The sequence below is a fragment of the Hemicordylus capensis genome, chromosome 3 (genome assembly GCF_027244095.1).
Source record: "Hemicordylus capensis ecotype Gifberg chromosome 3, rHemCap1.1.pri, whole genome shotgun sequence".
Lineage (NCBI taxonomy): Eukaryota > Metazoa > Chordata > Lepidosauria > Squamata > Cordylidae > Hemicordylus > Hemicordylus capensis.
The window spans coordinates 337,037,973-337,059,797 of NC_069659.1; the positions used below are offsets into that span (position 1 = coordinate 337,037,973).

The 21,825-nt window shown below is 45.3% G+C and overlaps 1 protein-coding gene across 2 annotated transcripts in view; it reads right to left on the reverse strand.

Moving 5' to 3' along the window:
• PLD1 (phospholipase D1) overlaps positions 1 to 21,825 on the reverse strand; it is a 174,893-nt gene that overhangs the window by 14,303 nt on the left and 138,765 nt on the right. For both annotated transcript variants that reach the window (XM_053307830.1, XM_053307831.1), the window contains 4 exons: positions 17,390 to 17,503; positions 10,731 to 10,780; positions 8,245 to 8,379; positions 1,498 to 1,651 (listed from right to left, as the gene is read on the reverse strand). In XM_053307830.1, the coding sequence (XP_053163805.1) occupies positions 1,498 to 1,651; positions 8,245 to 8,379; positions 10,731 to 10,780; positions 17,390 to 17,503 (453 nt within the window). The remainder of the gene's footprint in view (positions 1 to 1,497; positions 1,652 to 8,244; positions 8,380 to 10,730; positions 10,781 to 17,389; positions 17,504 to 21,825) is intronic.

Below are 21,825 nucleotides of genomic sequence, written 5' to 3' on the forward strand. Positions count from 1 at the left end.
CATGGATGAATATGCAAGAATTGCATGAATGCATGAATATGCATATCTTTAGGGTCTATCATTCAAATTAAAAATGGCTGATTCCTATTTTTCCTGTCACATCCACACAATTCAGAGATGGGAGAGACTATTAAAGCAAATCACCCACACTCAGCCTCAACTACCTATCAGGGTCCTTATGAAAATAAAATGGGATAATCCCATGTTTGCTACCCTGTGCTCTTAGATGAGCAGACAGACAGTCAGACAGACATGTTACAGTGGAAGGCCCAAGATTATTTTGTAAGGAAGACTACTGGTTAACTCAGGAGCTAAACCCAGGGTCCCCACATGTTGTTGGTTAGGACTGATGGAAGCTGCAGTCCAACAACATCTGGGGAACCAAGATGGAGAACCCTGAGTTAACAGACAGGATGCCTGGCTGATGCCTCCTTAATAGGAGCTAAATTGGGAGAGATTTGGAGATCTTTCCTGCGATCAAACCTTGGAGAAGGTGAGTAGCCGCAAGGTAAGGAAAGGGGATGATGTAAAGCTCATGAATGTGAAGAAAATGATTGTCTGCAGTTTTAGGACGGATCGAAACAGAAAGACTGCGAGGCCGGTCTCACAATCCAAGAGACCCGGCTGGGGAGGGTGAGCGGGGAGAGCGGGCTTAGCCCGCTCTCTTTGCACACTAGCAGGGTGGCAGCCCTGGGTGGCCGGATCGGCTGCCCACACAACTGCCAGCTCCGTGACGGAGCTGGCAGGGGCTGGGATGATCAGGGGTCATATGGCCCCCGGAAGCTCCAGTATGCCCTGCGTGAGCGCAGGGCATACTGGAGAGACCCCCAAGCCAGGAGGCTGCTTTTAAGTCTACTCATTTTTAAGTCTACTTGCACTGCGGCTACTCACGATTTTAAAAACTGGGTTTGCGGAGTGCTCATTGATGCACATATACGCAGAACTAGGCATCAGTGGCTGACAGCCTAATGCAGTGCCAGTGCTTTGTGAGATGTGTTGGTGCCGTGGAGGAGGCGAATTTAGACAACCTCCCCTTCGCCTGGAAGTCCTCTGTGTCACCTGAAAATATATTCCTGAGCCATCTGACCCTTACGGGCATATTCTTGGCTGACACACAGCACTTCTGGGGAAGAGGAAGTAATTGGAATTCACTTCACCCCCCACGAGTGCCAGTACTGAGTTAGTTGATCATGTCCACAGCTTTGGTAGTCAAGATGCCAACCAGTGTTCCCTCTAACAGGAATTCCCAGATGTTGTTGACTACAACTCCCAGAATCCCCAGCCAAAAGCCAATGCAGCTGGGGATTCTGGGAGTTGTAGTCAACAACATCTGGGAATCTCTGTTAGAGGGAAAACTGATGCCAACCACTTTGTTCAGCAGGGCTTATTCTTTAGTACATGTGTTTTAGGAATAAGATTTAATCCTCTTTCTGCTACCCAAAGATTGAGCAAGATATACTCATCCGGTTTTAATTAAGCAGCTTTTGGCACTGGTACCTAAAGCACTGAAGACGTAGAGAGTGAGCAAATCTTCCTGCTTTGTACTCCTGTCCATCCATCATGGAAGGAATGGTGTCAGAATCCTGCACGATGATGGCCATCTCACTGTCCCGTTTCCCCAGCATGCTGCGGTCATTGATGTTAGCAGAGCCTAATAGAAAAGTTGTTGTGGGAGAGACACAGAAACACTACACATTGTATGAATAAAGTAGCCACGTTATTCTGCCCCAAACATACATCTCAAAACCATTTCCCAGCTTGCACCAAAGTACACAATGGCATAGGTCAGGGGTGCTCCTGGATTGCAAAACATTTTAAATTCTATGTTAGGAATGAATGTTAATCAACCAGAGAAAACTGAACACAATCTACTTATTCCCCCTCCCATTTTACTGAACCCATCCAAATGTAATAACCCATATCTAACCCTCTAAACTTCATTTTATCCCTTTTATTTTCATTTTTAAACTTCTTCTTATCCCTCTAAAAAGTGCCTTTCCTTTCCCCACAAAAAGAATTATGCTCCTCAAGTTTCCCCTCTGTCTTCACCTCCAGATTCAATCCCTGGTGACTGGGTATGTTAGGTAGCAACTTCAGAAAAGACATAAGTCTGGAACTGTCAAGCTGAGCCATGTGCAGAGGCTTCTGGGTGCTGCAGGGTCAAAGATGGGACTGGGAGAACCAGCCAAGAATCAGGGGGCAAGAGATAAGGCAGGAATCAGAATCATGCTGGGGGTCAGGAACTGGGTTGAGAGACCAGGATCATGCAGCGAGCCATAGGTCAAGAACAAAATTCAGGACCAAAGGCCATTGGGGCTAGGAATGATGGGAGCTGTAGTCCAACAACACCTGGGGTCCCAAGTTTGAGAATCCCTGAGGCAGACAAACCAGAAGCCAGGGATCAAGTGGTAAGCCAAAGGTCAGGAACAGAGCCCAGAGTCAAGCTAAGTGGACAAACTAGAAGCCAGGAGGTCAAGCAGTAAGTCAGAAGTCAGGAACAGAACCAAAGGCCAGAAAAGTCAAGTAGTCAGGCCAGGGCATACAGACACAATCCACCAGGATCAAGGTGTCTTTGAAACTGAACTATCCCCAAAAGGAGAAGCAGATAGGTGCAGAAAATAGATGTTTCATACAAAATCCCAAAGCTAGCAATGTTTTGGAATAATGCAGTTCTTGATTCTTTTTCCCCATGATGAAGAGTGCATGCTCTAAACGTGTTGAAATTCTGTATTAAACAAAAATTGTCTGCACCTAACTACTGCTACTAATTTTTGATGGTTCAGTTTTTGGCGTCCCACACCCTGGCTTATCTTGTCCTTGAAAGTGAGGCAAGGCCTGCCTTAGACAGGAAGCTTCTTATACAGTTCCTGCTGCCAGGGGAGCCCATGGTTGACCTCATGTGGCGGGGCTTGCCCATGGCCCGGAAGCTCAAAAGCCAGCTGCAATGCAGCAGGTTGCCACAAGGGGCAGCAATATGCAGAGTTTTAGTCCAAGTAGAACATGAGCAAAACCTTGGAGGATCACTATAAGACTGAGCCGACAATACTGGGTTAGATGGACCAGAGGTCTGACTTGATATAAGGCAGCTGCATATTACCATATTAAGGAAGTGTCTGCATAAAGGCAGCCTTCTGCAAGAGACAGATGCTGAACCTCTGTGTCTTGTCTTGCCTCATGGTATCTAGTCATCTTTTCTTACCAAGAGTGCTACAACACCCTGCCAAATCTGTTTTTCAGAGATTACTGGGCTGCGTCTCATGCCACAGGCACCAACGCCATGCTTCTATTGCATCACCTTCAGCTTTCGCAAAAAGCCATCCATTCGGCCACTCTGGGTCTCTACTTCGTAGCAACACAGCTTAAAACGCTTCTGTTGCCAGCAGGCAGTAGAGAGCAGACGGAATTACCTCTGCCGTTTTGTGAACACCCGAGAGCCAATCGATATAAATGCCTCGTGAACATTATCAATTTATTTCTCATTATTGAAACAACCGAGGCTGCTAAAGGCTGACAGTTTTTGAGATGAAAAGACAGCTTTTCTGACAAAGGCACCTCCTAATATAAAGAGTCAAAACCCCATAAAAACAGCCAATAACTCAGCGGAGAGAGGAGTGGGGGGAAATACCACACGCTTCATAAACTCCAGCATGCGAGAGAAGGTTAAACAATTCTTAGTCCAAATAAAAAAAATGTTCAGAGCTTATTATCTCCAGTAGCTGCAAGCTGTTTCCGAAGAGCAGTGCAGGAATACTGAAATGTGTGTGGCAATAATAGTGTCTTTCAATATTTAGTATTTTTTGCACAAGTTGGAAAATGTGAAATATTGTGCAGTTTATTAATGGTTGCTGGGTTGTTGTTTTTTAAATGAGGAGTGTTGGAGGAATGGATTCTTGTGGGCCCTTTTAGCAGGGGTCGGCGTGTCATAGGTCCAGGGGTCACAGAAGGCCCCACTGCTAATCCCACCTCAAGACCGTCTCTGTGCCCATAATCTTTGGGGTGGTGGTGATGGTGGAGCAGCTCTTTCAGGGCCCATCCAGGTAGGAGGGGGCTACAGAGGACAGTGTGTGTGAACCCTGGAATCAGTCCTGCCTCTTAGGATAGCTGAAGTCTACTACTAAGGATATTTATATATCACTTTCCAGCAAAAGTTCTCAAAGTGGCTTACAAAGAAAAGTAAACAAATCTTTATTTTAGTGTGAACAGCCCTGAGCCACATTAGGCAGGGCGGTACATAAATCGAATGAATGATAAATAAATAAAAAATAAGATGGTTCCTTGTCCCAAAAGGACTCGACATCTAAAAGAACCATATGGCAAGCCCCAGCAACAACCACTGAAGGGATGCAGTGCTGGGGATGGAAGGACACAGTTGCTCTCCCCCTGCTAATTATCAGAGAATCGTCACTTTAAAAGGTGCCTCCTTTCTCAGTTAGCAGTGGTAAGCCTACATAGCCTTACATGATATTAATATTTTAGAAGTCCATATTCAGAAAGGGATGAAGCCCTTTGGGACTGTATACTTATTAGCCCCCAAGATTTTACCTGGCTTGCACACCTCCCTCCTTCCCACGCCTGACTGCCATGCCATCTATCAAATGTGTAATTTTTGTGGATGCTATTTATTTAAAACAACATTGGGAGACTTCTACATGTGTCTCCTGTGTAGCATCTAGTTTGATCTCAGCTCATCCCTGATTGCTCAGAACCTAGATCCCTGCGACTGGCTGCTGGACTTGTGCTACAGTTCAGTCTCCTCTAGGCCTTCTTTAGCACCCAAAGGCGTGCAGCTTTGCTGAAACTGGAAATTAGGGTCAGCCACAAGCAGGAAACCCAGATGGTGCTCCCCCAAGATGGTGGGGGGAAACAACGACCATATGCCGCCTTTTAACATTACCCCGAACCTGTCACCACACTCACCCAGCCTAACGGCAGGGTTAGCCCCGTAGGAAATACAGAGATGTAGCTTCTTCCTCCATATCTCAAGCACTAATGTGTTGTTGTTTTTTATGTGCCGATACAAATAATCATATCAACTTTCTGTTCGTGCTGTATACTGCTCTGGGTACTTCTGGTACCCAAATTACAAAATATTAGATGATAAAATAAATAGGCTGCTCTAGGGCAGGGGTGCAAAGCTTTGGCTCTCCAGCTGTTGTTAGACAACCACTCCCATTATCCCCAGCCACAGCGGCTAATAGTCAGGGGTGATGGGAATGGTAGTCTAACAACAGCTGGAGGGCCACAGTAGTGCACCCCTGCTCTAGAGTCAGGAACTGGGGCACAGCAAGGTTCCTGGCACCCAGGGGACAATGTTTAAGCAGGGGAACTCCATTGCGTGTGTGCGCCCCAGAGCCCCAAGCCACACCCCCTGCATCTGATGTCAGATGCAAGGGGGCAGGGCAACCTTGCCCCCTCGCCCAAGCCTTGAGCTCCCCGACACTTGGACTCACTGTTTGGTGAGCCTTTTGATGCAAGAGAGTGGCCGCAGCAGTGCCAACTCAACAGCACAGACCGGGGCCAAGCGCAAGGCCGCCGGGGATTGCCGTCCTCCTCTGCTGGGGGTGGTGGCAAATTGGGGCCAGGCAGCACCTCCTCCAGCGGCTCCTGGCTCCTGCATGGCAGCCAAGCCAGGGGGTGGAGCAGCAGCGAGGGGTGGTCTGCTGGGAGGGAGGAGGAAGCGTGGTGGTGGTGGGGAAGCTCCATTGCGCTTTTTCCCATTGTGTGCCCCAGCAGTGCCTGGCGTGGAAAGGGCGGGAGCGGGGGCAAGGTGCAACCTGAGCCTGACCCTCTGGGCTGAGGGACATTTGTTCCCCCTTGTCCAATAGACGCTACACCCATGGCCAGGAATAATAGCAATGATTGGCATTCTGATTAATCCAGTGGCAGCACACTGGGAAGATGCATCCATACTGCAGAAGGCTTCCAGAGTACTGCAGCACAGAAAAGAACACATGCTGGGTGGTACTTTTTGTCTTTCTCTGCCACCCCCAGAAATGCCCTGCACCTCTCAAAAATATGTCCTTGAGGGCTGCGTAATCCTCAGGGACATTTTTTTGGTTGGGGGAAAGCAGAGATTGACCAAAATTGACCCCCTTCACCCTGCACACTCTGTGTTATGGAACTAAAAAAACACAAAACCAACTTTCCCCAGCACAAGCACATCTTCCTGGTGCACTGCTACTTGTTTAGTCAGGATGTCAGCCACTGTGATCATTTGTTTCCTGGTTCTTAGACAAAATGTCTACCCTGCAACATTACAACAGGAACTGCCCTAACAGCTTGGGTGCAGGGTATTTAGAGTGCATTCTTTGGCATGGACCCAGCTGCCTATTACAATCTTCTGGAGAGGTCCAGTGCTGCCAGCTCGTTTAGTGGCGACTCGGGACCTGACTTTCTTTGTGGCTGCCCCAGGGCTCTGGAATATGCTCCCTGTTGAAATAAGAACATTGCCTCTGTTTGTTTTCATGAAGACCCTCAAGACACACCTGTTCTCACAGGCTTGTAACTGGAACTGATTTTAACAATTTGTTTTAGCAACTTTTATGAGATTGTTTTAATTGTGTTTTGTGGACTTTTAACCTGTTTTTACTTTTTATATTGTTTTAAATTTTGTACACCACCTCGAGATGTACATATCAGGCAGTATAGAAATATGATAAATAAATACATAAATAAAAAAACTGTAACAGGAAGCTCTTTGGAAAGTAACAGACTGGGTTGGCTTCGTGTTTCAGGATAAAGGAGTGGAAAGAGTTTTGTCCTTTGCAACCTCTACTAGGAGAGAGAAATGGAGAGAAAGAGACGGTTTATTCTTGACATTTTCCTAGCCCCTCATCTCTTGCAAAAGAAGCTTACGGAGCACACATGTCAGAATGAAGCATCCAAATTTCACAGCATGTTCGTTCTCTCTCTCTCTCTCTCTAGATAGATAGATAGATAGATATTTTGAGGAACAGATGACAAGTTGCTGAAGTTTGGAGGCAGAATCCAAGCTTGATATGAGCCAGATGGGCACTGTTCCCTGAAGAAGGCCTTCATGGCAAGGGACAAATGGGAACTTCTTTATCAACCATTACTAACATCTTTTAGTTAAAACAAGCAAAGCAAAATGGTCTCATTCAAGGTGTGTGCCATCGTTTCTCTGGTAACCAAAAGAGGAGACAGCAGTTTCAGTATGACTTGTAAGGGATGTTACTTTACAACTGCTAAGTAATTTCAGTAGCTCTGTTCACTCTGGAATAGACTGGAAAAGGCTGACTTCAGTCAGAGTCATATGATTAATTTCTATATTCTTCAGATCGCAAGCCAGATGTGCTCTGTTTTTATTTTTTTGCACAGTACCTAGCCATTTTAGGCAATTTATATATTAGGGGCAGCCAACCTGAGTCTCTCCAGCTGTTGCTGGACTATATCTCTCACCACTCTCCGTTGCAACTACGAGCTTCAGGCTAGGCAGCCCTATCTCGCTCTCTCTATAAATGTGAATGTCTGCTTGTCTGTCCCCTATGCATTCCCGTGCCCTTTGAGCTATCGGCAACAAACTTGGCACAGTGACTGCCTAGGACTCTCCGAGTAATGCAGGGTACCCAGGAACCCTGACAACAGACAGGCGGATATTCAATGGGTATATCCACAAAACCTATGGATGCAATAACAAAGAGAAACCCGCACCAAGTGACCCTACGAGTAACATAGGGTACCCAGGAACCCTGACAACCACCTTGCACAAACAGGCAGATATACAATGGGTATAGCCACAAAACGGATATGGAGGTAATAACAAAGAGACACTCGCACCATAAGCCCGAGCAATGCTGAGCACTTAAAGCTAGTTTATATATAAACAAAGGCTGACATCCTAACGAATGAAGTGTGGATGTAAGTAGCACTTACAGTACCCCACCTGCCAGGGAGTGAACCTGGAACCTTTTGTATGCAAGCAGATACTCAACCACTGAGCTACAGCCCTATCCCTTAAGGGGAATGTCTTACTGCAAACAGAGCTCACATGTAGTCACCCATCCAAATACAAACCATGACCTTGCATAGCAAAGGACCTTGCACAGAGGACCAGAATAGCAAAACTTGCATAGCAAACCAGGACCTTGCATAGCAATAGGGAGACAATTCACCAGCAATCCTTCCATGGCACTGCAAGTCCTAGGGTTTGACCCCAAGAAATCTGCAGCAGTATTTTCTTTTGAAGAACTAAAAGTATATATATTTGGCATATTTCTTACTCACCAATGATGACTGTGTGGTCGTCGACAATCATCAGCTTGCTGTGAACATAGATCAGTTCTGTGACGAGTTTCCCTTCCAGCTCAGAGTAGGTTCGAAGCCCACAGAATGAAATATAATTAATCCACTGGTCTCCAACTGATATGGAAAAGTGGTGAAGGAAAAGAAAGGGTAACAGATGGGCTTTAGGAACAATACATGTGCTGGAGGAGCAAACCATTTTATTGTTAGACCTGTGCATGCTGGGAAACATCAGATCAGATCCAATATTACAAATATTGTAAATGAACATGAGGATCCTTAAAAATATTGGTATTGGTATTTCTGATTGGAAATCCGATAAAAATAAAAATTCCCTCTTATGACAGCTGCAATAACTGTTCTCTAAGCTTTTTTCTTCTCTTTTGGTTTCAAAAAGTACTCTTGCACACACGACTACTGCTACTAAATATGTAAAAATAAAAATATGCAAATAAATAAATAAATAAATGGAAGAAAACAAAACAGAAATCACTGTGATTCTTGGATGTGGAGCTATTTTTTTGCCACCATTCTCTGTTAGTGTGATTTTGGCTTAATATTTTTTAAAAATCATTAAAATCAATAGACTTACTGATTAAATACATAGAGTCCCGCCATGCCCCTCTACCTGTGTGCCAGTTTTCAGAACCCTTTGACCAGCCACTACCATGTTCTGAATTTTTATCTTTTCCCCATAGATGTGTTTTTGTTTGTTTGAAAAAGTGCTCTTGCACAACTGTGCTACTTCAAAAGGATTTCTGTATTGTTTTCTTCCTTTTGCAGTAGTGAGGGTGTGCAAAAGCACCTTGTCAAACCAAAAGGAAAGAGAAAAAAATGCTCAGAGAACAGTTATTGCAGCTGTGATGGGGGTGGTGGTGGCTAGAATGGCTGGAAGTGGTTCCAGATGTCAATATGCATTTCTGCAACTATTTTCCAATATGATATTCCAATATTTTTTAGGATACTCTGAAAGCCATTCTGATAATTTCAATCCGATATAGGCTTCCCTGCATGGGATCAGAATTATTCCTGATATGCCAGAGATTGCTGATATCAGATTTGATATCGCTATTGGATATATCTAGCTGTATAGGCTTACATATGCAGCCCTAAGAAGTTGCAACAACAACTACTAAAAAGGCAAAAATGCTCCTTCTGAAGTGGTAAATTTTATATTTAGCAGGGGGAGAGCAACTGTCCCTATTCAACTCAGCAGAGTCCCCCCAGTGGTCATCACTAGTATCTACCTTATATTTCTTTTTAGATTATGAGATCTGTGGGGATAGGGAGTCATCTTATTCATTTGTTCTATGTTAGCCATTTTGAGAATTCTTCTACTGAAAGGCAGTACATAGATATTCTTAATAATGATGACTCCAATGAAGCACTGGCGTTCCCAATTGACTGGCGCTGCTGTACATGTGGAAGCTGGTCCTGCTGGTAGAAAGTACATAAGTTCAATTGTGCAAGTGTGGGTGCACTGCTTGAAGAAGTTGCACAACACCCTCTTATGCGAAATTTCCAAATACACAGCCTTTCTAGCCAACTGGGAATGCCAATGATGTTGCCTTGTGCATCATCTGGGCCAATATATAATAATAAGTAATAAATAAATTAATAATGAAATAATAATAATAATAATAATAATAATAATAAATAAATAAATAAATGAAGCCATAGAGATTGAACTAGCAACAATAATGTTATTAGGTGGCCCCTGATACCCTACTTCTTAGGAGATTCTTTCTTTTGGTCTGCCAGTCCTGGGTCCCTGACTCCCTGGATAAGAAGTATGACAGGTTTGTCTCTTAGCTAGATTTCAGGGTGGCTTGTGAGTACTTTTTGTTTGTTTAAGGAGTGCCCTTGCTGCTACAGTTTGAGAATGGCTGCAGTTCCACATACTGCCAGGTTTGCTTATATGTTACTACTAAGCATAGTTTACTTAGTTGCAGGCGGCAGCTTCCTATCTGTGTTTCCTGTCTCACACAGAATCAGCGCTTCATTAGTCTTGATGTTGGCGTAACATGAAGTTTGGCCTAAATATTGCTTTGACTGGGTGTCCACCCTATAAAGCAATGATGGTTTGGAATTCCAACATCCCTCATTCCCAGCCTACAATCCAAACTCCATCCCATTTCTAACCATGTCCCACATGATCCAGCCAAAGCAAACTGCTCACTGCAATGGCATTAAGAAAACAAGAAACCAAAAAGCACGTTGAGCTGCATCCAAAGGGATGCCAAAAACAGCAGCTTTCTTCTGTTCTGTCAGACACCCAGATGTTGTTTTGCTACTTTGTTTTCTTTATTTTGAAGATCTCCTTGACATAATTGAGGCCTCCTGCGCTACTGGTTATACAATCCGGCAATTACACCAGCTAACGTGTGCTTTATGGCGTATCAATCAAAGTTTAGTGTCCTCGAGGCCCAACAGTTAGCAGCACAAGGAGAGCCAAGCAAAGCACTTACTCTCGGCTTTCAGCTGTCCTAGGATCGAATTATCTCCTCTGCACATGGTCCTGGAAGAATTAAGGCCATGATTAAACCCACAGAACAGCACCATGTGGAACAGGTTTGCAAGGAAGGCACGAATTAAAAACACCAAATGCATTCATATATAAAATCCTGGGAAGCTGTGGAAGCTGCACCTTGTTCAGTATCAAGCCTCCACAGGAGAGATGGAGAGACACAGAAACACGTGTGATGATCTCAATTTGTGAGGCATGATGGTGAAGGTATACCTGTGGCAGCAGCATGATTTAGTTTTGTATGGCATGGGGCTCCTTTGGACGAGATCAGCAACTGCAGGTTCCAGGGCCAAATCTCCCCTGCCCCCAGAGGAATATCACACAAGCACACACCCTGTTTGCTAGCTCAAAACCAAGAGAGAGGCTTGGAGAACACAGTGGCTGTTGCAATGGGAGTTGTTAGACGTTAACTTTGGAAAATGAGGATCGGGGGTGGGGGCAGGCTGTCCTTACTCCCATCCTCATAGAAGTTCTCCCTTCAAATGAACTTCTGATCAAGATTCTGCTTTACCGGGGGTTCCCAACCTTGGGTGCTTAGAGGCTGTTTGACTACAACCAATGTTGAAATGGCCACCGAGCATGTGCAAATGGCCTCTGCAAGGCCCTGGGCCATGCCAGGCCTCACAGAGGCCATTTGTGCATGCGTGGCAGCAGGAAAATGGCCGCCGTGCCAGTATATGGAGGCCCGAACGGGCCAGAAAGTGCAGCCAAACAGGCTGCAACAGTGATTACAGAGGCTGTTAGGGGGAGTGGGAACCTTCGCAGACCCCCACCCCCGCCGGTGGCCTTTAGGAAGCCCCCCGAAGGGGTTAGAGGTAAATAATTTTTTAATTAAAAAAATAAATAAATATTCGCAACCCCCCCTCGGATCGAACCAAACTGAGGGGGTGGGGTTCAAAGGGGGGGCCGGACTGAACTGGTCCAGTCAGGTTCGAGTGCAGTTCATACACAAATCAAACTGGGCCAGCTGGTTCTGTGTACACCTCTAACATAGAGGCATTCAGACTAGTAGCCACTGATAGACCTGTCCTCCATGATTTTATCTAAAGCCCTCTTAAAGCCATCCAGGCTGGTGGCTGACACCACATCTTGTGGCAAAGAATTCCATAGTTTAATTCTGCATTGTTTGAAAAAGTACTTCCTTTTGCCATGCCTAAATTTCTTGGCAGTTTCATGGGATGACCTGGTTCTAGTGGGAGGGAGGAAAATGTCTCTCTCTCCACCCCACGCATAATTTTATAGACCTCTATCGTGTCTCCCTGCAGACGTCCTTTTCCTCAGACTAAAAAGCCCCAGGTGTTGTAGCCTTGCCTTGTAAGGAAGGTGCTCTAGGCCCCTGATCATCTTGGTTGTCCTCTTCTGCACCTTTTCTAGTTCTACAATATCCTTCTTAAGATAGGGTGACCAAAGCTGTACACAGTACTCCAGATGTGGCCACACCATAGATTTGTAAAAGAGCATTACGATATTAGCCGTTTTATTTTCAATCCCCCTTCATAATGATTCCAAGCATGGAATTGGCCTTTCTTACAGATGCCACACACTGAATCAACACTTTCAAGGAGCTGTCCACCACGACCCCAAGATCCCTCTCCTGGTCAGTCACCAACAGTTCAGACCCCATCAGCGTATATGTGAAGTTGGGGTTTTTTTGTCCCCAACTGTCTCACTTTACACTTGCTAACACTGAACCACACCTGCCATTTTGTTGCCCATTCCCCCAGTTTGGAAAGATCTTTTTGGAGCTCCTCACAATCTCTTTTGGATTTCACTACCCTAAATAGTTTGGTGTCATCTGCAAATTTGCCCACTTCGCTGCTTACCCCAACTTCTAGAGTTCAGGAGTTAACTCTTAATTTCAATGGGGCTTCCGTCAAGTAATCAAGCCAGGATGTCAGCCATTATTGTTTTTCCTGCACTAACTAGCCCATCAGGGTCTCCTGACAGGAGGAGAGCTGGTCTTGTGGTAGCAAGCAAGAATCGTCCCCTCTGCTAAGCAGGGTCCACCCTAGTCTGCATTTGAATGGGAGACTACATGTCTGAGCATGGTAAGATATTCCCCTTGGGGATGGGGCTGCTCTGGGAAGACCGCCTGTATGCAGAAGGCTCCAAGCTTCCTCCCTAGCATCTCCAGATCGGGCTGAGAGAGACTCTGGCCTGCGACCTTAGAGAAGCCACTGCCAGTCTGTGTAGACAATACTGAGCTAGATGGATCAATGGTCTGACTTGGTATAAGGCAGCTTCATAAGAACAGCCCTGCTGGATCAGGCCCAAGGCCCATCTAGTCCAGCATCCTGTTTCGCACAGTGGCCCACCAGATGCCGCTGGAAGCCACAAGCTTCCTATGTTCCTACGAGGAGCCAATAATTCTCTAACTCTGAGCTGGCTTTTTTGTCCATGCAGCTAGACAAAGAGCTGTTCTCTTTTTGGTACGGCTCAAGCCATCGTCAGACTGCTCCTGTCTGATCTGGCTGCTCAGCTTTCCCTGTTCATTTGTCTGTCCACCTCAACTGCCTGCCTTGCTTCCTTTGATTCCTCCAGACTACCGGCCCTGGCATAGGGTCGCAGGGTGGAAGGAGGAAAGAAAGGGGAAGAGCTGGTCTTGTGGTAGTGAGTATGAATTGGCCCCTTGGCTAAGCAGGGTCCACCTAGGTTTGCATTTGGATGGGTGACTACATGCGAGTACAGTAAGGCATTTCCCTTAGGGGATGGGGTCATAGCTCAGGGGAAGAGCATCTGCTTGAATGCAGGGGGTCCCAAGTTCACTCCCTGGCATCTCCAGGTAGGACTGGGAAAGGCCCCTGCCTGAAACCCTAGAGAGCCACTGCCAGTTCGTCTAGACCAGGGATTCTCAACGTTGGGTCCCCAGATGTTATTGGACGTCAACTCCCATAATCCCCAACCAAAGGCCAATGGGGATTATGGGAGTTGAAGTCCAATAACATCTGGGGACCCAATGTTGAGAATCCATGGTCTAGGCAATATTGAACTAGATGGACCAATGGCCTGACTCAGTATAAGGCAGCTATCTATGTTCCCTATACCCAAATGCACAGATTCTTATTGCTCCCCGCAATCCACATCACAATGTCTGGCTACACCCTTGAGCGACAAGTCATGCCACACTGCATCTAGCCCTGAAATGACTCTCTGGAGTTATCTGCATCATTCGGGTATCTCTCGCAGAGCCATCAGGGAACAAGCCACACCCATGAGTCACTCACAGGACAGATTTGCACCTTGTGGGTATCACTGGCAGGTGTCACACACCAAATTATAGTATGTGAATTGCCCCTGACAAACTCCATTAGAAAGGAAAATGACCTTCTGGGATTCAGGATGTCTCTATATATTTATTTATTGTGCCCCTGCTTTAGTGTGGTTTCTTGTTTTTGCAGCCTGGTGTCTATAAATGAGAGAGAGAGAGACAGACACTCAACCAAAAATTAGAAAACAGAAGGAAACTTAATTAAAAAGTCAATGATCAAATATGCCCCGAGATTGGTTGGGGTTTTTTTTGGGGGGGGGGTGAGTCACAACACAATACACCATGCTCCCTCTGCTGGTTATTTGACCGAAATAGCCAATAAAATCTAGACCGTATGAAACACATCACATCAGAGCCCTGCCTAGCATATGGCCAGGGAAAGCATATTGAAGGCTTTTTAAAATGCATTTGCTATCATCTTGTATTTTTCTCTCTATGATCCTGCTGTTTTGCAAGTTTATATAAAATCAAAAACAAGTTCTGACAACTTGTTTTATAATGTCACTCATTAAGACTTACAGGCTTTCGTTTTTAATATCCAGGGTCACAACGTCCAGCTGTCATCTTTGCTCTTCTAGCTCTAACACCTTCAGCTGCCCAAAAGTCTCCTGTGTCCTTAAGTGTTATTTGCATACTCTGCCTTTTTACCCTGGTACTCAAGGCTGCTTACCCAGGCAATCTACTGCGCAGGAAGCAGGAACAGATACAGACCTGCTAACTTCATGTAATGTCACAGTTCAAGCTTTGATGCAACTCCTCTGTGAGTATCCCCTCTCTCTTCCCCTTTCAGTTTAAATCCTTGCTTAAAACCCACTGCTTCTGTGAAGTCTTGGCTTGAGTTCCTTAATCCTCAACATATGAAGCTGCCTTCTGTCGAGTCAGTTCAGTGGTCCACCTAGCTTTGTATTGTATTTGCATCCCCCCAGGGTATTAGGCAGCGAGCTCTCCCAGACCTACCTGCAGATGCCAGAGACTGAACCTGGGATCTTCTTCGTGAAAAGCATATGCTCTCTCACTGAGCTAAATCTCCTGCCCTAATTATTAGTATCCTAGATTTTCTCTTTCCCTTTTTCCGCTTGTGCCTCCATTGTCATAATGTACATTATAACCCCCTTGGGACAGCATACTGCCATGTTTTGCTTAGATTACTTTAAATGACTGCCATGAACCTGGACGATGCAAATACAAACAAACCATATGACAATAATGTAGACGTTAAAGTACAGGGTCCAAAGAACAGCACAGCAAGTTCTTCATGCCCAATAGGGCTTTGGGCTTGGGTTCTTTGAACAGCAGGCTCCCTGCTGCTATATGACAAACTGGGTTCTTTGGGTTCTTTGAACAGCAGACTCCCTGCTGCTATATGACAAACTGCTTTTGAAACTAAGGGGATTAAAAAACAACCACCCCAGCTTGTGATACGACTCAAAGTCCACCGATCTTCAAAGAAAAGTGGAAAAATCCCACTGGGCATGCTCAGGCTTCTGTCTTGAGAGCTAGTATGGCGTGCTAGCAATGGTCTTCACTATTTTTCAAGCAGGCGTCATTTAAGCAAAAACCCTACCATGTGAGAGACATTTCCCACTATGCTGACCTCCAGTATAATGCTTTGCTTTCCCCAGTATCACAGTGGTGTGGGACAGCATTTAAGAGAAACACAGCCCTGTCAAGTTCCAGTGCCATCTTGGAAGGCATGAACAGAGCATTAGGAAGCACAGCCCTTACCAGTGCTTCCTAATGCTAGCCAGCATTACTAGCCAGATATACTAGCCAGCATAGCGTAGAGGTTAGACTGTTGGACTAGGATTGGGAAGACCCGAGTTCAAATCCCAATTCAAACATGAAACTCACTGGGTGATTCTGGGCCAGTCGTGTATCTCTCAGCCTAACCTACCTCACAGGGTTGTTGTGAGGATAAAAATAACCATGTACACTGCTCTGAGCTCCTTGGAGGAAAAGTGGGTTACAAGTGTAATAAATAAATAAATAAATAAATAAATAAATAAATAAATAAATAAATAAATGCTCTCCTCTTAGAGCTCTGTGGAGAAAGCACTGGAAAGGACTAGATTTCCCAATGCTCTGTGCATACTTTCCAAGATGGCACGAGGGCTGAGAGGCCTCTCTTTCCCTTAAAGGAGCCGCACTGGCACTGGGCAAGGTGTAGCACTGCCGAGTGGGAGCAGTTGCCTCTGCTCGGTGCCTAGGAGACTGTGTGAAGCATTCCACTTCAGCTCAAGTTTTGCACAGGCCCAACAAACAATTAGTCGGAGAGCTGCACTTAGGGCCAATGGGAACCATGGCTGACATCCTCACAAACCGTGGACCTGCACAGTGGGAAGAAGCATCCCCATTGCAGTGCTTAAGGCACAAGGCAGTGTGTCATTTTTGTTGATCTCTCCTTCCCCTGGAAGCACCTGAGTGCAATGTGACCCTCATATTTTTCGGTGGCACACGGCACTTCTGGGTGAAGGAGAAATTGGCAACAATCCCCCTCCAGAGCAGGGACACTTCTTCCCGGTGCACAAGCTGACTGTTAGTGAGGATGGTGGTGTCAGAGTTTCCAGGGGCTGAGACTTTGCTCACTAATGCCCCTTGTGGTATATTTTGGCACGGCAGTAGCTTTGGAGTTCCAGGCCTTATGCTGGCCCCAGCCTGTAAGGTCTGTTATTGGCTTCTCTACAGACAGGGATAGCATAAGAGGCCTAATGTCTGAAGCAGTCCTTGCCTCAGAATCCATGTTCCCTTGTCCTAGTGTGCTTGCCTTCTTGCTTCTCCCGTCTGCTTGGTCTGACCTCTGGCTTGTCCTTGACCCTCTGGCTCCTGATTGTGGACCTGGCTTTACCTTTGACCTTGTTGCTGGCTCCTCACTCCTGTTATGACCCTCTCGCTCTGGAATGCTTCTTGGTTGGACCGTTGGCATATTCCTGAATCTTGGCATCTGTCTAGTCCTTCTGGCTCCTGACTACCTGGCTTGATCCCTAGCATGTTCTTGGCTGCTATCTAGACCCTCTGGATCAGGATCATCTAGGTGGCTTGACCCCTGACATGTTCTTGGACCTGCGCCTCCTAGTGACTGCTGCCCACAGCTTAACTGCCTGACAGCTGGCCTATGTATGCTGCCCTGAACCCTTTGGAAGAAGGGTGGGCTAAAAAAGGTTAATAATAAAGCAGCTCTTTGGATCCTGGCCAGAGGCTGTATCATTGGCCTTTTGTTTGTAAGACTTCGAAGAACACTGAAATGGATGTCAGTTGTGTACAGCTTCTGCGTCTTCTTCAATACGCAATGAAGAAAATAAAAGAATCTGAGCATTTTGGACCACTCACATTACCTGTAGTTAAAGTGCATGATTGCTTGCAGGGCATTTCCTCCTCCTGTTGAGATGTCTCCTTCGAAGCCTGGAAGCAGGGGGATTATTACATAGACTCGGTACCGTTTGTTTTCCCTGAAAGCCAAATGCAAGACAGATTATCCAATCTTTGGCAATGCTATCTTTTGAAAAACAAAACCAGTCCAGATAATGAGATCAATTTATAAATGCAGGGATTCTTCCCTCTGCTTAAATTGGCCTGCATTTTGACATTTATTTCAAAACCACTATCTCCAAATTTTTTCATGAAGCCTGCAAAGTATTACAGAAGTGATAGATGATGATGTATAGGAATAAAAATAACCTCTCTCTGAGATGACCTTCAACGGTCCTAGTCACTACAGTTCAATGATACTGCTCCCAAACAACAGGAAAAACAGGGAGAGAATACAGATCAAACACTCGGGGCAAAGGGAAGGCCTTGATGAATAGAACAGAGAGTTCCTAGGAAGGTTAAGGAGCTGGCCTCATTCATTTTCAACTGGCCAAAAAGAATGTATACACCACACACCTAAATTGGTTTAATAGCCATTCTCTTTCCATAATGAATGCCTACAACTATAGTTCTTTTGGGGTTCTTGAGACAGAGGTCGCATTTGCAGGTGATGTGGAACCATGGTACAATGAACCCCTGGTTCCGCTCCCCGCCCCCGCTCCCCTGTCTGAATTTGGACGTAATGGAGAGCAGGTTCTCTGCAATCAGGGAGACTGCAGGGAGGAGGGTGAATTGCTGTGCAGGCTTCCTTTTTAAGAACATAAGAACAGCCCTGCTGGATCAGGCCCAAGGCCCATCTAGTCCAGCATCCCGTTTCACACAGTGGCCCACCAGATGCTGCTGGCAGTCTACAGTACAGGCTATCCTTCTTGCATGAACAGCCAATCACAGCCAGAGAGAGGGAGGAGCTTCCTCCCTAAACTCTGGTTCCAGTCAGCCGAGACTGCATTTGCACGTAACACAGGCTGTGGCTAACCTTGGGTTGGAGTGGTGAAACTCACTACAACCTAAAGGTTTGACCTAGAGTTTGGAGAGTGAAACCATGGGAAGCTCTCTGTGTGGAACTGGTGTTTCAGTGGAGTATCCTGCATTTGGACGTACAGATTTGGCAACCTCTGGCCTCTTCAACTGCGGTTTCATGTTATGTGTGAATGGGGCAAGATTGTTCAGCATTAGAACATAGAAAGAGCACTGCTGGATCAGACCAAAAGGTGTGTCTAGTCAAAATTCTTCTTTCCATGGTGGAAAAGACAGTACAAGTGGTATGACAGTACAAGTACAAGTGGTATCACACCAGAGCCAGTGTGGTGTAGTGGTTAGAGTGTTGGACTAGGACCAGGAAGTCCCGAGTTCAAATCCCCATTCAGCCATGAAACTCACTGGGTGACTCTGGGCCAGTCACTTATATCTTAGCCTAACCTACCTCACAGGGTTGTTAGGATAAACATAAACCATGTACACCAGTCCGGGCTTTTCCGAGGAAGAGTGGGATATATAATTTTTAGTGTATATATGCCCTTAGTGTTCAAGGCTAGAATCTTCCCTCACATCTTTACCTCTGAGTAAATCCCAAATTCCTAACACTTCTGTGTATGGCTTTGTGTTTAGGATTATAAGTCAAGTAGCCAGTTTCCTATAGATGCACTCTGATATTTGCAAAATCCTTATCTGTCTTTTAAATGCATATTTGTTCCTATTTGGGCTGACAAATTCGATGATTTTCATGCAAAGCCAGCCAGTTTCTGGTACATTTTCATTTCTAGAGTCCCTACAAATTTAAAAACAAAGCAAAAAAACAAAAACAAAAACAAAAAGCTGTAGCCAATTACATCTTAGCTAATTAGAATTCATATGGGTGTTGACTTTCCAGATACTACCTTTTAACACTCCTGAATTGTATTATGGGCCATTCTTGCTCAGTTGTAAACAAAGATAGGAAATAACCACAAGGGGGCGAACATCATACAGTTTTAATAAAGCCACTGAAAATATTGTAGCCCCACAATAGTTTAGATTAGAGATTCTATCAGGCAGAAGCATAATTTCCTCATAATTTTTCCTAGGACTACAGCCAGATTTAAACAAGATGTGTTTTTTGTACTTAATACTGGGTATGCACTTAAATCGGGAGTGATACTTTTTTAAAAAACCCACAAAGTTAACAATTGCTGCAATCCCAGACTACAAAAGCAACAGAAGCCTTTGCACAAGCAGATTATTTATTTAAGGATATTTGTATACTGCCTAATATTGACATCTCTGGGAGGTTTACAACAAAACAGTACAAATTAAAACAAAATAAAAAGGTTAAAACATTACAACAATTTAAAATTTAACATAATATGAAATAACAATTACACTAGAGAGTGGAAGGGTGCATGCTTTGAATGCAGAAGGTCCCAAATTCAATCCCTGCATTGCGAAGTATAGAGTTGCCATATTCTGGCTCTCCAAACCCAGGCACCCTAATGTGCATATTATGTAAATCTGCTTGCAAATGATTTGCATGTTTTCACTTTCCAGTTGATTTGTATTTGCTCTGGATATCTACCAACAATAGTTGGGGAAGATATCTTTGCCTGACCATTTTCCTTGACATATTAACAGCACCAATAGAACAACAACAACAACAACAGCACAGCTTTTAATTTAAGGCTGCAATTCTGTACTTTAGAGAAGATCTGATTGAAACCAACAGTGCTTACTTCTAAGTAGGCATGCATAGAATATAAAGCCAAAGTCCTTAAACATTACAATATACAACCTGGTAGGCAGGCAGTGATTTACATCAAGCTCTCCTCTCAACTGCCTGACAGAGATCCACTGCTGATAAAAACCAAAGGCAAGGTTCCTCAGGGGATTACTGTACTTGTGAAACTCTCCCAGTTAGCCTTCTGCCTTAATCCAATTCCAGTGGTTGAGCAGAACAGTGACTGCACTGCAGGGAGGATTGCCTGGAAATCAACTATCACAAAACTAAAATTATGGCCTTCGCCAGGAGGCCCAAGACCCACTCTTGGTGGGTTGAGGGGCATAAGATTGAGCAAGTTGCACACTTCAAATACTTGGGAGCAGTTTTTCATTCTGGTGTCTCTAGGAAAGCTCATGGAGAACACATGTTTTTAAATGCCCAGAGAAGCTCCTCTGCTATTCACAAATTCCTGCAGACAAGAGGAGGCCATTATGTACCTGCAGCTCTTGAACTGCTCACAGACAAGTCGCTAGCTCAGCTCCTCTATGGTACTCAACTGGGCCCCTTCCCCAACATTGGGACTCTGGAACTTGTACAATCTAAATTCCTGCGGGCAGGAATGTGCCTGGAGAAAGGTCTGATCAAGCTGGAGGCTAGTGGTTGGCCATTCTCTGTTACTGGCTCAGACGAATTGCCCAATTGGTTTTGCCCCCCCCCCCAACCCTACACAATGAGAGCCAGCATGGTGTAGTGGTTAGAGTGCCGGACTAGGACTGGGGAGACCCGAATTCAAATCCCCATTCAGCCATGATACTAGCTGGGTGACTCTGGGCCAGTTACTTCTCTCTCAGCCTAACCTACTTCACAGGGTTGTTGTGAGGAGAAACTCAAGTATGCAGTACACCACTCTGGGCTCCTTGGAGGAAGAGCGGGATATAAATGTAACAACAACAACAACAACAACAACCAATCTAGCTGGATTCAGACAACTGAAACAAAAATAGCTACTCTGGGCCTTTCCCCCTTGACATTGCTCAGCATGGGCTACAATCAGGCAAAAGCCACCATCAAGCAGTGCATCATAGACACTGAGTGCCAAACTAATCTCAGCAGCGTCCCAAAATTTCATATCAGTGATGGGCTTAGATATTCTGCTTCTCCAGCAGCATACCTCACCCAACTGGAGGTTCCAAAGCACAGAAGGGCATTCACTTTGGCTGGCTGTCATGGCCTCCCTTCAGCAGTGCTAGAAGGCTGTTACAGAAGGACCCCATTTACAGAGCAACTATGCCCCTGTGGCCTAGGGCAGATCGAAACTACTGAGCATGTTCTCCTCTACTGCTTGTTCTATAGAGACATTTGCGACTCCCTCATCCTTCGATTGCTGAGCAAGTATCTAGGTCATCCGAGCCAATTCTACAGCTCCTTGCTACTCTCTGGACTCCAAGCCTGCCATCGCGTATAGTGTCACCAGGTACTGTGCAGCTGCGATGAGCATTTGTCAGTGGATGACTGGCAGTGAGTCCTATCAGCCTTAATCTGACTCTCAGTGACTCTGGGCAGGCCCTGCAATTGTTCACGCGCCTCCCTTTTACTGCTCCTTATAACCTTCAATCTGGCTGTTTTCCAGTTTTATTACTTTTATATATTTCTGACTTCTCATGTCTTTTAACTTTATTACATCCGTTTTTATGCCCCCTGCCCTTTTTT